Source organism: Papio anubis, chromosome 17, assembly GCF_008728515.1.
Source record: "Papio anubis isolate 15944 chromosome 17, Panubis1.0, whole genome shotgun sequence".
Taxonomy (NCBI): domain Eukaryota; kingdom Metazoa; phylum Chordata; class Mammalia; order Primates; family Cercopithecidae; genus Papio; species Papio anubis.
Window position 1 is genome coordinate 56,117,099 of NC_044992.1, and position 16,843 is coordinate 56,133,941.

The 16,843-nt window shown below is 53.4% G+C and overlaps 1 protein-coding gene across 3 annotated transcripts in view; it reads right to left on the bottom strand.

Annotated features, from left to right (window-relative positions):
* The window catches only part of SCN4A (sodium voltage-gated channel alpha subunit 4), a 59,897-nt gene that overhangs the window by 15,430 nt on the left and 27,624 nt on the right, over positions 1–16,843 (bottom strand). For all 3 annotated transcript variants that reach the window (XM_031657679.1, XM_031657680.1, XM_031657678.1), the window contains 8 exons: positions 14,238–14,570; positions 12,690–12,753; positions 12,310–12,451; positions 10,683–10,892; positions 9,887–10,040; positions 7,381–7,619; positions 5,482–5,655; positions 3,283–3,639 (listed from right to left, as the gene is read on the bottom strand). In XM_031657679.1, coding sequence (XP_031513539.1) covers positions 3,283–3,639; positions 5,482–5,655; positions 7,381–7,619; positions 9,887–10,040; positions 10,683–10,892; positions 12,310–12,451; positions 12,690–12,753; positions 14,238–14,570 — 1,673 coding nt within the window. The remainder of the gene's footprint in view (positions 1–3,282; positions 3,640–5,481; positions 5,656–7,380; positions 7,620–9,886; positions 10,041–10,682; positions 10,893–12,309; positions 12,452–12,689; positions 12,754–14,237; positions 14,571–16,843) is intronic.

Sequence of the window (16,843 nt, forward strand, 5' to 3'; positions counted from 1 at the left end):
CTTAGACTACAAGGTGAATGGCAGCCATGAAGGTCTTTAATGTGGTCACCCTTCCTTCTACCAGTCTGCCTGGCCCTGGGCAGTGGGAGGAAGGGGAATCCTGTCTGGGGTGAGGGTCCTGGCTCCTGTCAGCCAGAAGCATAGCCAGGTTCTTCCTTGGGAGGCCTGGGGGAGTGAGAGGGCGCGGGGAGTTGGGGAGCCTGCACTTGCGGATCCGCCACCCTTGGCCGACTCCTCGGCGGGTCTCACTCCAGGCTCTCACCAGCTTCCTCCAAGGTCTTCTCGTCATTGTCTTCACTACATTCCGTTGATTATATTCTGTTAATCATATTAATATACTCTCTTTAAAAAATATCTGAAAACCCTCTTTGAGAGAACGTGCTGGGGGAATTTCCACGGCTCCGTTCCTCCCTGCCATGTCCCCTAGAGACTTTTCTGCCTTTGCCCCCCACCAAAACGCAGTCTTTCTTCTCCCTCTCTCGGGGGGAGGGATCCAGTTGCCAGAAACACATCTGAGATGGGAATTAGCTGCTCTCTGGATCAGCAGGGTTTGCACACGGCTCCTGCCCAAGACAGAAATAGCCGCCTCAGGCAGGGGGGAAGGGAGGAGGGGAGGGGGCCGACATCAATTTCCCTGGGGGTTCTGTGCTTTGGGTTACTGGTGACCTAGTCACTTCCTCTTCTTCTTCACAGTTACCCACAGGAAGTGACCAAGTGCCATGGGCACAGGGGGTGCGGGTCCTCACACTCTCTGGCAGGGTGCCCTGGTGGCCTCTGGCAGACACCTGCTTCTCTGAAGCCTAGGGAGGTGGTGGGAGGGGACAGTGCCCAAGGAGCTGACAGTGCCACCTCCCTGGGCCGCTCCACTCCCTCTGAGCAAACTGAGAGGGCTACAAAGCTGGGTTGGGAAAGGATGTCAGTGGTGTGTGTGTGTGTGTGTGTGTGTGTGTGTGTGTGCATGTCTGTGTGATGGGGGTGACAGGTACACAGAGGCAGGGTCTACACTGGTTCCAGACTCTGCAGCCAGACTGCGGCCTCCTGTCCCACACACGGAACAGATTCACCTCCCTGAGCCTGTTTCCTCATCTATAAAACAGATGAACCAGCGCAGCCCTCACAGGTGGGTGTGAGGATGAGGTGAAATGAATACACGTGAAGCACCCAGAATGCTAGGTAAATGCTAAATAAATGTCAGCTGTCACCATGCTTCAGCTGGTGCTGACGTTATCATTATTACGATACTGTTATTGTTGACGTTATTGTTACTGGAGTTATACGGACCCAGTTCCAGTACCAGCTCTGTTTCTCACTAGTTGTGAGGTTCTGGGCAGTGCCTCCTCGAGGGCGTGGAAATAACATTTCCTGTCTCATGGGGTGGCTGAGAGAATTAGGCACAATGCCGGTAAATCCCTTTGGCAGGGACTGACACACAGTAGGCCCCTACTGCCAATACAGGAGCATCATCCTGGTGGCAGGAACCTAAACCAGCACTGCCCTGCTCCATGCATGTAACACCTGCACCCCCAACCACGTGGCCAGGCACTTTGGTAAGCACTTGTAAGCGCATGCATCACGTAATCCTTGCAACCACCCAGTGAAAGAGTCATCCCCATTATCATCCCCATTTTCCAGATAGGAAAACTAAGGCCCAAAGGGTTAAATAACGGGCTCAAGGTTTCCCAGTCAGTGAGTGGCAAAGTGGGGGCTTAAAACGTTTTTGAGTTTCCGCACATAGAAACAGCAACCCCCTGAAGACTCGGTCACCCCCAAGTCCTTAGACTTACATCCACAAACTCCTGCTCAGGATCTGCTGTCCCCATCCCCAATCTTGCCCCGAAGTTGGGCCCAGGCACCTTCCCTCTCTCTCCCCACTCCCTAAGACCCTCCTTTCAGGGACAGGAGGCCTGGGTTCTCTTCTGTAGCTGCAGCATGGTCTTATTCTGCAGCCAAGGTGACACCCCCTTCCCCCTCTCAGTGCTGCCCCCAGCCGGAGATCAGCAATATCCGAGAAGTGCTGTCCCTGCAGCTCAGGGATTCCATAGGTCTTTGGGGAACATGGGGACAGGCGTCTTCCCAGTCCCTGTTGCCCAGGGAAGCACCAGCCACTGCAGGGGGCAGCTGGGCACAGTATTGTAGGGCTCTGGCAGGAGTGACCTCCACTACCACCCCAAGAATGGGAGGAGTCAGGGTCACCTGCAGGGTCCCTAGCCACAGAAATGCTGGCCAGCTGGACCATGGCCCTACACCCTGGCTGTCACCTCCCGGCCCCTTCCTCTGCACCAGCCCCGCATGCCAAGTCCTGAGCCACAGCAAGCGGCAGAAGAGACGCAGTTTATGCCATCTGCATTTTCCCAATATCTTCACCTGTTTCTTTTATGTTTTCTAGAGATGGGGTCTTGCTCTGCCTCTCAGGCTGGAGTACAGTGGTGGGATCATAGCTCACTACAGTTTTGAAGTCCAGGGCTCAAACCATCTTCCTGCCTCAGCCTCCCAAGTAGCTGGGTTTGGTGTGTGCCACCATGCCTAGCTAATTTTTTTCATTTTTCCATTTTTTGCAGAGATGAGGTGTCTTGCTATGTTGCCCAGGCTGGTCTTGAACTCCTGGCCTCGGCCTTCTAAAGTGCTGGGGCTATGGACATGAGCCACCACATCCAGCCTGATTCTCTTTTTTGGAGCCTGGACCGTAGGCCCTGGAGCAGAGGAGGTCAAGAGGGTGGGAGGAGGCCAGGAGGCCCAGGTTCCCCCACAACACTGTGCCTTTGTACACACTATGGCATCATCTTTGCAGTGACCCTATGAAGTCCCTGTTGTTTTTCTTCTATCTGACAGAGAACCCAGCCTGACTAGAAAGCAGCAATTAGCTCAAGGTCACACAGATGATGGCAAAGGAGCTGGGACTGGAATGTGGATCTGTCTGACTCATTATCATGTTGCTTTACTCAAAACACTAGGTTCCAACAGTGCTACTCACAGCATGGTCCCAGAACCAGCATCAGCATCCACTGATCAGCATCACCTCAGAGCTTGTCAGAAATACAGATCCCCAGGCCTAGGCCCAGAGCCGCTGAATCAGACACTCTGTGGGTGGGGCCAGGGATCTATGTTTTAAGTAACTCCTAGGTGATTCTTACACAGGTTAAAATTTGAGAACTACTGGGTTAAACCACATAAAATTGCCATTTTGGAGAGGATGTGTTGGGGAGATAGAAAACAGTGAAACATCAGGCACATCTTGTATGCTTCCCGGGCGAGGGCAGGGGCCACCCAGCCAGCCTCACTCACCACGAGGTTGCCGATGACCATGACCATGAGGAAGACGGTGAGGCACATGGCTTGGCCAGCCACCTCCATGCAGTCCCACATGGTCTCGATCCACTCCCCGCACAGGATGCGGAAGACGATGAGGAAGGAGTGGAAGAAATCATACATGTGCCAGCGAGGCAGGCTGCAGTCCAAGGCGATCTTGCACACGCAATCCTTGTAGCTCTTGCCAAACAGCTGCATGCCCACCACAGCGAAGATGAACACGATGATGGCCAGCACCAGCGTCAGGTTGCCCAGCGCCCCCACAGAGTTGCCAATGATCTTGATGAGCATGTTCAGCGTCGGCCATGACTTGGCCAGCTTGAAGACCCGCAGCTGCCGGGCAGGGGAGGGCAAGGGTGAATGAAGCCCAGGGACCACCACCCAAGGCAGCCCCAGCCTTAGGAGAAAGAACAGTGTCGAGTAGCTTGAATCTCCAGCCCCCTGCACGATCTGAGTCCTCAGTTTGCCCTTCTGTTAAATGGGAACACTCATTTTACCACCTCAGGCCCTTCATGCGTTAAAAAGAAAACAAGTTCGGGCGGGGCTCGGTGGCTCACGCCTGTAATCCCAGCACTTTGGGAAGCCGAGGCGGGCGGATCACTTGAGCTCAGGAGTTGGAAACCAGCTTGACCAACATGGTGAAATCCTGTTTCTACTAAAAATACAAAAAATTAGCTGGGTGTGGTGGTGGGTGCCTGTAATCCCAGTTACTCAGGAGGCTGAGGCAGGAGAATCGCTTCAGCCTGGGAGGCAGAGGTTGCAGTGAGAGAAGATTGTGCCACTGCACTCCAGCCTGGGCTACAGAGCGAGAATCCATTTCAAAAAAAAAAAGAAAAGAAAAGAAAAGAAAAAAACAAGTCCTTATCTGTTAAAGATACAGACTATGGCCGGGAGCAGTGGCTCACACCTGTAATCCCAGCACTTTGGGAGGCCGAAGAAGGTGCATCACTTGAGCCTAGGAGTTGGAGACCAGCCTGGGCAACATGGCGAAACTCTGTCCTACAAAAAATACAAAAAATTAGCTAGGCGTGGTGGTCTGAGCCACCATGTGGTGGTCCCAGCTATGCAGGAGGCTGAGGTGGGAGAATCACCTGAGCCTGGGGAGGTCAAGGCTGCAGTGAGCAGTGATTGTGCCACTGCACTCCAGCCTGGGTGACAGAGAGGCCTTGTCTTAAAAAAAACACAGACCAAAGTATTTACAAGTGAAATTATATGTTGGGATTTGCTTTCACAATAAAAATTGGGGAACAGATGCAACAGGAATTATAGAATGCTGACAGTTGTTGAAGCTGGGTACATAGGTACATGGAGGTTCATTATACTTTCTCTACACTTTTGTGCATGCATGAAAAGGTCACTTGATAAAGGTTTTTTTTTTTTTTGAGACAGAGTCTCAATCTGTCACCTAGGCTGGAGTGCTGTGGCATGATCTCGGCTCACTGCAACCTCTGCCTCCCGGGTTCAAGCAATTCTCCTGCCTCAGCCTCCTAAGTGGCTGGAATTACAGGCACTCGCCACCATGCCCAGCTAATTTTTGTGTTTTTAGTAGAGATGGAGTTTCACCATGTTGGCCAGGCTGGTCTTGAACTCCTGACCTCAGGTGATCCACCCGCCTTGGCTTCCCAAAGTGTTGGGATTAGGCGTGAGCCACCATGTCCAACCGATACAGTTTTAAAAAGAATAATAGTGCTCCTTATGGGGTGGTGGAAAGACAAATTCAGAGGTTCCAATCCTACACCTCCACTTTCAGGTCTGTAGTATGGGGCTGGAGTTTCTGCTCCACTGCTGCTTAAGGTCATTAAGGAATCAAACACAGTGTTGGGGAGCATCTTGCCCATTTGTCGTCCCGGGAAAATTGCAAAGGGAATTGGGAAGGGTGGGGCAGGACTGGAGGAGGAGGTGGCTTTTCCCTTTGTCAGGCTCCTCTGGGGCTGGCAATGTGACAGAGGTCACTTTGGTCCCCCCAGCAGCCCTACGAAAGAAGACAGGGCTCTTCTTTTCCCTGTTTTACAGGTAAGAAAGCTTCTGATAGGTAACAGGTGTGCACAAGGCAGAGGGGACCTCGTTTTCAGCCCTCTGGCTTCCTGGGGCTTCTTCTCCCATCCCTGTGCCCACCCTCCTTAGTCTCCTCAGCCCAGCCCCATCCCAGCCCCTGGCCCCAGGGCTTTCGAGTACCAGACGGAAGGAGCGGAGCACAGACAGTCCCTGTACGTTGGCCAGGCCTAGCTCTACCAGGCTGAGGGTGACGATGATGCTGTCGAAGATATTCCAGCCCTGCTGGAAATACTCATAGGGGTCCATTGCGATCAGCTTCAGAACCATCTCTGCTGTGAAGATGCCTGTGAAGACCTAGGGAGTGGGATGAGGCCCTGTCACAGAGCCTCGGGGAGCCCAGGGCCCTGGGAGTCTCCCACCCAACTCCCACCTTCTGGCAGAGGCTGCGGGGGCTGAGGGGAAGGGGTCCAGAGCCCTGAGAGGAGCAGGAGTGGCACGCATGGCCCATGTGTGTATAAGTGAGTGATGGAGGCAAAGATCAAGCCATAGGGCTGAGGTGGGTACAACTCTGAAACCCGTTCCCATCCATTTCTGGCCTCGTGACAGTGGGCAAGGCAATTCACTACTTGGAGTCCCAACCTTGTCATAATATTCAACATTTGCAGGGCGCTCTGTGGTTCACTTTGTGACCTCATTGGCATCCTGATCTCTACAACATTGGGAGGGATTCTCACACACATTCCATGCATGAGCAGTTGAGGCTCAGCTAGCTGGGCAGCTAGCTGGCATCACAGCACCCACATGGGAACGAGCCACATCTCAAGCCTCAGGTGCTCAGTTCAGCATCCTGCCTCTATGCCTACAGCCTATCCACAGGGACCAGTCCCAGGATCCTGAAAATCTTGGCAGACTCAAAGGTCTAGGGCAGGGACCAAAAGGAGCAAAATCAATGAGACGACGACCAGAGCTGCCCCTGCTAACCCTGGATATGGGGTCTGAGGATTGCACAGTCCCTGAAAGCTCCCTGGGCACGGCTCCCCTCCTGCCGGGCACCAGCTGCCCTGGGTCCACAGCCTGCCCAGGCACATGCTGAGCCCCTCCCAGAGGCTGTTCCTGGCCACAGCAGGTGCCAAGACAGCAGCATAGTGTGGGCAGGGGCTGGGCACGCAGGCGGACCCGATCCATCACGCACATCCCAGCAGCTGTGCCATGAGTCCAGAGCATGCCCTTGCCCCTCCAGCCTGGCCTGGCCACAGCTGCCTCGGCACCTCTATGGGACAGAGGTGCCTGCCTTGAAGGCTGGGGAGCCCAGGGTTTGATGCTTGTGCCACCCACCCAGCCCCGGTTCTGTCCCAGACCCCAAATCTTACTCTCCCTGGCTTCCCTTAACCTTCAGGGTTGGGGAGCATCTCGCCCATTTGCCGTCCCAGAAAAATTGCAAAGAGAATTGGGAAGGGTGGGGCAGGGCTAGAGGAGGAGGCGGCTTTTCCCTTTGTCAGGCTCCTCTGGGGCTGGCAATGAGGTGATAATGCTCCTAATGGGCTTGGATAAGCGGGTGGATCAGCGGTGTCAACAATAGTGGAGCAGGAAAGGGCTGGAGAGAGGAGAAGCCTGGCCCCACGCTGGAGAAATAGGTGAGGGCTGGGGGAGTAGGCCCTGGAGCCCACTGGTCCCATTGCCAGATCCCTTGCCTCCTTTCAGGCCCATGACAACTTCCGGAAGTGGACAGACTTGTCAGCTAGCCCCTTCAACCCTATCTCCACACTCCCATTTCCTTACCCCTGCTTCCAGGGCATGGTCTGGATCCCAGATCCCCAATAATCCAACCTTAAGAAGCCCAGCGCCTCGCCCCCATCTCCCTGCCCCCAAATGTCCTGAAACCCCAGTTCTGTGTGCCACAGATCACCCCAAGTACCCCCCCACATCAACTAATGCCCCCCATATGCTGGGAAAATCATCCCAGCTGTTCGTATGTGTCCTCCACCATGCCCCATATTTCCACACAGCCAGAAAGCTCCACTGGGCCCCACCCCCTCCCATCCTGCCTATGAATGATTCCTCTCCCCCGCCCCTCCCTACCAGGTTGCCCACAGTGAGCACGTGGTCAAAGTGCTCCGTCATGGGGTAATGTTCCATGGCCATGAAGAGGGTGTTGAGCACGATGCAGATGGTGATGCCCAGGTCCACGAACGGGTCCATGACGATCAGGTGGATGATGTTCTTGAACTTCATCCACGGGGCGCAGCAGTCCCATATGAGCACTTTGTGGGCGCACTTGTACCACCATGGTGGGCACTTCTGGTGGGCCTCTTCCAGTTCTGGGAGAGGGGTGGTAGCAGGTACCTAGTGAGGATTCTCCCCTCGCGTGCCCCGGTTCCACCTACCAAGCCCCGCCCCTTAGCGCTCCACATCTCAACCCTCTAGCAAGGCCTATTCCAAGTTCCACCGCCTCTTGTGTCACCCCTACTGTCACCTCCCTGTAACCTCCGCCCCACATGGCTTCACCCCAAAGCCCCTCCCTCTGAGCTCCAAGCTCCTCAGTGAGCACCCTCCAGACCCCGCCCTCTAACCCCCGCCTACAGCCCCACCCCTGGAACCCCCGCGTCCTCAGAGCCCAGCCCCCTACTTCAAGCTCCACCATCACTCACTGCATCACCCTCCGGACACACCTCTCTAAACTCCGCCCACGGCTCCGCCCCCATATCCCCGCCTCCTCAAAGCCCCACCCCCGACTCAAAGTTCCTCCGCCTCACACAGCGCATCCTCTTGTCTGGCCCCTCTAAACCCCGCCCACATTAGCCACTCCTGAGGAAGCCCCACCTCCTCCCGAAGCCCCGCCCCATAGTACAGTAACTCACAAGCCCACCTGCTCAGCAAACCTTTCCCCAAGCCCCGCCTTTCAATGCCCTGCCTCAAGCCCCGCCCTCTTGGCTCACCCCACAAAGTCCCACCCCTCAGGGAGGGGGACAGGACGCCCACCCGCTGCCAGAGGCCCAGGGCTGTGAGCCTGGCCTGTGAGATGCCCTAATCTGTCTGGATCTGAGTTCTCAGGGGCAGGTGGGAGGCCACTGCAGGGGCTTGGGTTCCAGCCCCACGAGCTGCTGGCTGGTGCCACTCTGTGCAGACAGATCCCTTGGGGATGCACTGTCGGTAATACCGGCCCCTCCAAAGTGTCCCCAGCTGGTCCATCCTTTCCCACCAGAGTGGCCTTCAAGAAACATCCCCTGTTCTTGCCACCCCAAAGCCATGAGTGCTTTGTAAGGACCGTGGGACGAAGCTGCTCCTCCTCCTCCTGGCGTTGGCAGGCTGTCTGGCTGTGTGGAAATCTGGGGCACGGTGGGGACACATGCGGAGTGTCCTTGGCCCAGGCATGATCTCACTTACTCATCACGGCAGGTAAATATAATCAGTGCCTCCAGGTAAATATAATCAGTGCCTCCCATTTCAAAGACAGAAGAAAAGGGACTGGAGTGGGTGGCAGCCCCATGGAGACCCTGGATTCATACCGGGGAGGGTGGCTGAATCTCCCCCCCACACCCAGCAATTAGCACACTGAGTCTCTCTCAAAGCCTCCCCAGTCTGCACCTCCACCCCTACCCTGTGCTTCTGCAGGTGCCCAAACAATATCTAAGGCCCAAAACTTCTCACAGTGGTCCCGGGAACGGCAGGGTGGAGAGGCCTCCTCCCCCAGCATTCCCTGGGCACCCTCTGGCAGGGCATATGGGCACCTGGATACCTGTCATACAAGGTCAGGTGACATGGTGACCTCTAGAGATCTGCAAAATCTTGCAGGCCCCCAACTCCCTGGCGCAAGGCAAGCCGACCTGAGGAGGGAACCAGATCTCTCTGCGTCAGAATTCCTTTATTCTATTGTCCCTCTTTCCTGTGCTTCCTCCTTCCCTCCTGCCTCCTCACTTCCCTCCCTCTCATCCATCCATCCACCCACCCATCCATCCGTCCATCCATCCATCCATCCATCCATCCATCCATCCATCCATCCAACCATCCATCCATCCATCCATCCATCCATCCATCCATCCATCCATCCGTCTGTCTGTCCGTCCATCTATCCATCCATCTGTTGTGTTGTGTCTATTCACCCTCTCTCATCACAACATCCTTATTCTTCCGAGATTCGGCAAGTGACACAGGGACTGGGGAGTCTATCACTCTTCTTGGGCAGAATTTGACTTTCGGCCTTTAACTTTTACCCAGAGAACACTTGAGGAGCAGGATGTCCAATTTCCGGAACATTGGGCCTTCTGGTTAGTATTATTAGCCTGTGCTTCCCATTGGGCAGCCCCCAAGGCCCTCCCGGAAGTCCCCAGTTCCCACAGCAGCCTGGCCTTGCAGCTAGAACTGGGCCAGGTTAAGACAGGACTATATTTATCACAGCCGTTTCTTCTATGCCAATATTAAGTTACTGTCCTGAAGCTGGTCCAGGCAGGCCCCACCCTGACCTCAGGGGCCTGAATGGGTAGAGGGGGCACAGGGCACTCACTTTCCATGGCATCCCTGTCCTCCTGAATCCAGTCCAGCCAGGCTCCACCCTACCTAAGTGGGCAGGGGGGCACAAGGCACTCACCTTCCATGGCATCAGAGATGCCGCTGTCTCCGCTGCCGCTCTGCCTTGGGGCTCCCTTCTGCCCTGGCGATGCGTCCAGGCTGCCATTGCAGTCTTTGCCATGGGCTGGGTCCCCATCTGCCTCCCTACCTTCCAGAGCTTGGGTGGCCTTGGCCTGTAGACCAGCAAGAGTGACGGGCAGGAAGTCCAGCTCTGAGCCAGAGGGATGGACTAATTGACCCTCAGAGCTTCTTCCAGAGTCCTTCAGGGTGGCAGCCCCTCTTCCTGGCCTATGTCAAACTTAGTGCAGGTGGGGGAGGGACCAACCTCCGTGGTGGTGGGGGTGACAGGGTAGGAACCAAAGTGACTGAGGACCCTCTGCCCTGAAGACCCTTGACTCTGATGCTCCTACTAACCCTCCACTTGTTGACAGAATGAGAAAATGGTCAGCCACTCCCTGGGGCTTCCTCGGGACCTACCCCTCCCTCAGTATGGACTCTTCCACTACCCAGAAAGCAACACAAAACCAGAAATATTTGAGCTGGAAGAATATTTCAAGTTTAGCTACTCCAGATTCCTTGTTATAGACAGGGAAACTGAGGCACAGAGCAGAGAAATGCTTTTTCTACTGCTTGGATCCCCCCACCTCCCTGCCACCAGCAAAACTCCCAGCCCAGGGCCTTCTGCTTCTTCTGCCTCAAAACCCCTACCCCCGTGCCCTCCCTCACCCTCAGCCCCCCAGGGAGAAGCCAGTGGCAGCCCCGGCTGAGGGAAGGTAGAGCCCTGGGTCCTCGATCTCCCTTCCCTGAGTCCAGACCTTCTCCAGCTCCTCCTGGTGCTTTTTGAACTTCTCGAGCATCTGCTGAAACTCCTCCTCTTTCTCCTTATCCTCGGCCAGGGTGGCCTCATTCTGCTCGGCATATGCCATGGCTACCACGGCCAGGATCAGATTGATGAGGTAGAAAGAGCCCAGGAAGATGATGACCACGAAGAAGATCATGTAGGTCTTGCCAGCTGCTCGAAGGGTCTGGGAGCAGAGGGAGAGGGAGTGGAGGGGTCCTATGACATCCACCTCCTTTGACCCACTGCCCCTTTCCATACATCCATTGCCCAGATGGGTAAGCAGAGCCCCTCCCTCACAGAGCCTGGGGAATTGATGGCTGTCATTGGCATGCTGAGCCATGTTCTGGGGAACTTCGAAATATCTACTTGGGACTCAAGGGTTTTTGGTCTTCTGGCTTGGAGGAGGACAAAAGCCAGGCATCCTGATATCAGACAGCCAGGACAGAAAATTGGTGAACATGGGTTTGGGGTCAGCTTAAATTCTAGCTTTGCCACAGTGCCTGGCACCTAGTAAGAACTCAACAAATAATAGCTATTATTATTATTGTTTAATCAATTTTCTTTTTTTAGACATAGTCTCGCTCTGTTGCCCAGGCTGGAGTGCAGTGGTGCGATCTCGGCTCACTGCAACCTCCACCTCCCAGGTTGAAGTGATTCTCCTTCCTCAGTCTCCCGCATAGCTGGAATTACAAGTGTTTGCCACCAAACCTGGCTAATTTTGCATTTTTTGTAGAGATGAGTTTTGCCATGTTGGCCAGGCTGGTCTCAAACTTCTGACCTCAAGTGATCTGCCTGCCTCAGCCTCCCAGTGTGCTAGGATTACAGGCATGAGCCACTGCACCCGGCCAGTAGCTGTTATTATTTTTGTTATTGTTATCAACACCATCAATGTTAGAAACATTATCAGGCATCAGAAGGCACTGTCCTTCCAGACTTAGCCTACCTTCCCCGCAAACAGCAGAAGCCAAATAAAATATGGGCAGCACTGAATTTCTTTCTTTCTTTTTTTTGAGACAGAGTTTCACTCTGTCACCCAGGCTGGAGTGCAGTGGCATGGTCTCAGCTCACTGCCACCTCCACCTCCTGGGTTCAAGCAATTCTCCCTGCTCAGCCTCCTGAGGAGCTGGGACCATAGGTGCGTGCCACCATACTCAGCTCATTTTTGTATTTTTAGTAGAGACGGGGGTTTCACTATGTTGGCCAGGCTGGTCTCGAACTCCTGACCTTGTGATCCACCTCTGCCTCCCCAAATGCTGGGATTCAGGCGTGAGCCCCCGCGCCTGGCAGGCAGCACTGAATTTCTAAGCTGCCCTACTGATTCTTGTGAGGCCTAAGGGTTCCTGGGTTTGTGCCTGTGCTAGGCCCAGACCCCGTCTCTGAAAACCAAGGTGTGGAAAGAATTAAAGCCATGGCTTGGCTCGGGGCAGGTGTCCAGTTTCAGAGAGCGCAAGCTCCTATAAGGGCACTGTGGGAGTCCATGAGGAGATGGCCCAGTTGAGGGGTTGGCCATCCTGCGGTAGGCCCCATCAGGCCCTGAAGAGGCTGCAGGGATGGTGGGGGAGTGGCTGTAGGGTTGGGAGGCAGGGTTGGGGCAGTTGTACCAGCTGGAAGAGGTTCTCCCAATAGTCCTGTGTCATGAGGCGGAAGAGAGCCAGGAAGGCCCAGCTGAAGGTGTCGTAGCTGGTGTAGCCATAGTTGGGGTTCCGCCCGGTCTTGATGCACTCATAACCCTCGGGGCAGTGCCTAGGGATAGGACAGGGGGCTAGGTTTAGGGTGGGAGGAGCACTCCAGCTGGGGACAGATGGGGGCCCCAAGGGAAAGAAAATCTGTCAGTTCTGCCTGTGTCCCCCAAACAGAAAAGAATTCCATCCATACCCATAGGTTTCCCTGCACTCCCATCCACCCCAGGTCCTTGTCTCAATCAGCTCCCACCTTCCAAGACCCCTGGAGCGCATTTTCTGCATCCCTTAGCATCACTCACCCAGCATCACTGCTGTTCCCACAGAGTAGGGCATCGATGGAGCCCTCCAGGAAGTAGAAGTTCCCTTTGGGAGTCAGAGGCCACAGAGGAGGCAAGTCACCCACATGGACACAGTGTGAGCACCTGAGCCCATTGCACACCTGTGGACAGGTCTGCGTGTACCACATAAACCAAATGGATGTTCCCTGGCTGCCTCTTCCCCATCCTTTAAGGACAGCTCCAAGTTCCAAGGTCTCTGGGTAGGGACTTGGCAGGGAGCTCAGCTGCAAGCACTGTCAGCCCAGTGCCCAGTGTGGGCGAAAAGTTAGGACGCAGCAGCAGCACAGACAGGGAACGTGTACGTGTGTGCATGGGGCTACTGTGTACCTTTGCAGGGCACCTGAGTGAAGGGTGTGTGGGGGCTGGAATCCAGGTGCCAGGGTGAGAAGGGATATCTTTTCCTAATTTGCAAGAAGGCACTATGTAGACTAACAGTGGCTGTGTGAGAAAGTGTGTGTTTCTGGCATGTGTGCCTGTGAAGATGCATATGTGAATAGGATGTGGGTGTGTGGGTGGGTGACGGTGACCCTGCCAGGGTGTGAGCATGTGGTGTGATGAAGGAGGACAGGGGGTGCACAGGTTAGGGAGTAGGAACTATAGACTTGCTTTGTATAGTGAGAGTTTCAGGATTTTTCTTTTTCTTTTCTTTCTTTTTTTTTTTTTTTTGAGACCGAGTTTCACTCTTGTTGCCCAGGCTGGAGTGCAATGGCGTGATCTCGGTTCACTGCAACCTCCGTCTGCCAGGTTCCAAGCTATTCTCCTGCCTCAGCCTCCCGAGTAGCTGGGATTACAGGCACTATGCCCAGCTAATTTTTGTATTTTTGGTAGAGATGGAGTTTCACCACGTTGGTCAGGCTGATCTGGAACTCCTGACCTCAGGTGATCTGCCTGCCTCGCCCTCCCAAAGTGCTGGGATTACAGGCATGAGCCACCATGCCTGGCACTTTAGGGTTTTTAAAACAGTTTGCCATTTGTTGTTGCACTAACCCTTTGAGGAAGGGATTGTTATCTTGATTTTATAGGTGAGGATTCAGAGGGCTAGGGAGATCAAGTGACTAGTCAGAGGTGACACAGGCTGCGAAGTGCTGGATTTAAGCTCAGGTCCTCGCCAGCCTATTTGTCTCGTAAGAAGTGAAGGCAAGGTGGGGTGCAGTGGCTCACGTCTGTAATCCCAGCATTTTGGGAGGCTGAGGTGGGAGGATCACACGAGGTCAGGAGTTCGAGACCAGCCTAGCCAACATGATATAACCCTATCTTTACTAAAAATTAAAAAATTAGCTGGGCTGGTGGCACATGCCTGTAATCCTAGCTACTTGGGAGGCTGAGGCAGGAGAATCGCTTGAAGCCAGGAGGTGGAGGTTGCAGTGAGCTGAGATGGCGCCATTGCACTCCAGCCTGGGTGACGGAGTGAGACTCTGTCTCAAAAAAAAAAAAAAGAAAATGTGGGAACAGAGGGTACCCTAGGGACTGGGACAGGATCCCCTTTGCCTGTCCACCTTCCATTCTTACCTTCATCATTGATGTAGGCGTCCCAGTCAAAGGTATCGTTGGTGGCCCAGCTTGCATGGCTGTTCCACGTGTCATTGGCATACCATGAGTCATTGCCATACCACATCTCATTGCCATACCATGTGTCATTGCCGTACCACGTGTCATTACTGTACCACGTGGTGTTGGTGTCGTTGAACGGCGGGGGCCAGCGCACACACTTCTGCCTCAGGTTTCCCATGAAGAGCTGCAGTCCCACCAGCGCAAAGACGCTCAGGCAGAAGACAGTGAGGATCATCACATCTGACAGCTTTTTCACCGACTGGATCAGGGCCCCCACAATCGTCTTTAGCCCTGACCGCAGAGAGGGCAAGGATAATGGCAGGGGGCAGTGCAGGGTGATAACAGAGCCCCCCAGCCTCCACCACCAAGCTTTTTCCCACTCCATCTTCAAGGCTTGACTTACTGAGCACCACTACTTCCCCGAAGCCTTCTGAAATTAACCCCACCCTTCTCTGATCACATCCTCAATCTGGAGCCTTCAAATGGCCACAGATGCTCAGCCACTAGGAGAAGGAACTATAAAGACCTAATGGGCTGTTGCCTGACCTATAGAGCAAACAAAGGCATAGAGTGGAGCTTAATACATGTCACTAGGTTAACGCTCTCAAAGTGTGTTCAACAGAACACTAATCTCCCATGCTGTGCCCTTAAAAAGCAGGGGGTTGATAATGTTTGGGAAAAGCTGCGCTCTAGATTCTGCTCTTGGAGAGTCATTATGTAGATGATCCTATCAAAGGTTCTGAAAAGTCCTGCAGAAATAAACAAAACCTTTATTTGTGTTTATTTATTTATTTAGAGACAGAGTCTCGTTCTGTTACCCAGGCTGGAATGCAGTGGCACGATCTTGGCTCACTGCAATCTCTGCCTCCTGGGTTCAAGTGATTCTCCTGCCTCAGCCTCCCAAGTAGCTGGGATTACAGGTGTGTGCCACCACACCCAGTTCGTTTTTTGGATTTTTTGTATTTTTAGTAAGGATGAGGTTTCACTATGTTGGACAGGCTGGTCTCGAAGTCCTAGCCTCAAGTAATCAGCCTGCCTCAGCCTCCCAAAGTGCTGGGATTACAGGCATGAGCCACCTCGCCCGGCCTATTAAACAAAAACTTTAATCTCACGTATCCTTAACATATTTGACCATAGAACCCTTTTCCTTAAAATGCCTAGTAATATCCGAGGAACAGCAGAACCTCTAGACTGACCTTGAAACATCATTATATTCTTTAGACAGACAAAGGCATAAACAATGCTGAAAGAATCCCAGCGCAGATTCCCATCACCTATGGAAGAGCCATAACTTCTTCCTTGGGCCTAATCATAGTGCCTCTTGCGTTAATATGACTTCATTTCCTTTTCTTATCCTGATATGGAAAACAAATGCTTGGCAGTCTCCTTATAAAAGCTCTCCTGCGCCCCGAGGATGCCGGCAGCTGGCACAGAGGAAAGGCAACGCCGTCTTGCTCAGTGGCCAATGTACAGTGTGGAATTTTGGAAATGCTTCCTCTCCTGGGTCTGACACCTTCCTCGGCTGCAGTCAGAGGGCCTTAGACTAGAAGAGAGCTCAGGTGCTTTCTTTCTTTTCTTTTTCTTTTTTCCTTCCTTCCCTTCCTTCCCTTCCTTCCTTCCTTCCTTCCTTCCTTCCTTCCTTCCTTCCTTCCTTCCTTCCTTCCTTCCTTCCTTCTTCCTTCCTTCCTTCCTTCCTTTTTTTGATATAGAGTCTTGCTCTGTTGCCCAGGCTGGAGTGCAGTGGTGTGATCTCGGGTCACTGCAACCTCCGCCTCTTTGGTTCAAGCAATTCTCCTGCCTCAACCTCCCAGGTAACTGGGATTACAGGCACGTGCCACGATGCCCAGCTTATTTTTGTATTTTTAGTAGAGACGGGGTTTCACCATGTTGGCCAGGCTGGTCTCGAAGTCCTGACCTCAAGTGATTCACCCGTCTCGGCCTCCCAAAGTGCTGGGATTACAGGCGTGGCCCACCACACCTGGCCTCAGGTACTTTCTCACATTAGGATTTAACAGTTTCCCCTCTTCTGAGAGCCTGATCTCTATCCTTTTTCTTTTTCTCCTTTACTGGGAGAGAATCTCCAGTTTCTCCACATGCTCTTGTGCGGGTCTGAATGATCGGATTCTATTGATTACATGCTTCCTGATGCATTACTTTGGAATTGCCCTGGCCTTATTGCTCAGCAGGTGCCTGCTGTGTTCCTAATTGAGCCCTCAGGGCTCTGACTTTTCCTCGTGGAGTCCTTTTGTGTCTCTCTCTGCTCTGCTTGGTCTGCTTATTTTATTGAGCACACGCATATATATCACAAACCACGGGTCAGGGGCTGTGAGGGCCTTACGGATATTAAGGCATTTAATCCTTACAACAATCTAAAGAGTGGTACTATTAGTCTCCATATTCTACAGATAAGGAAACTGAGACATGGACAGGGTGAGGCACTTGCCCAAAGTTAAAGTTAGGAAGTAGTAGAGGTGAGAATTGAAACCAGGCAGTCAGGCTCCAGAATCTGTGCTTTTTTTTTTTTTTTTTTTTTTTTTGAGACAGAGTCTTGTTCTTTTTCCCAG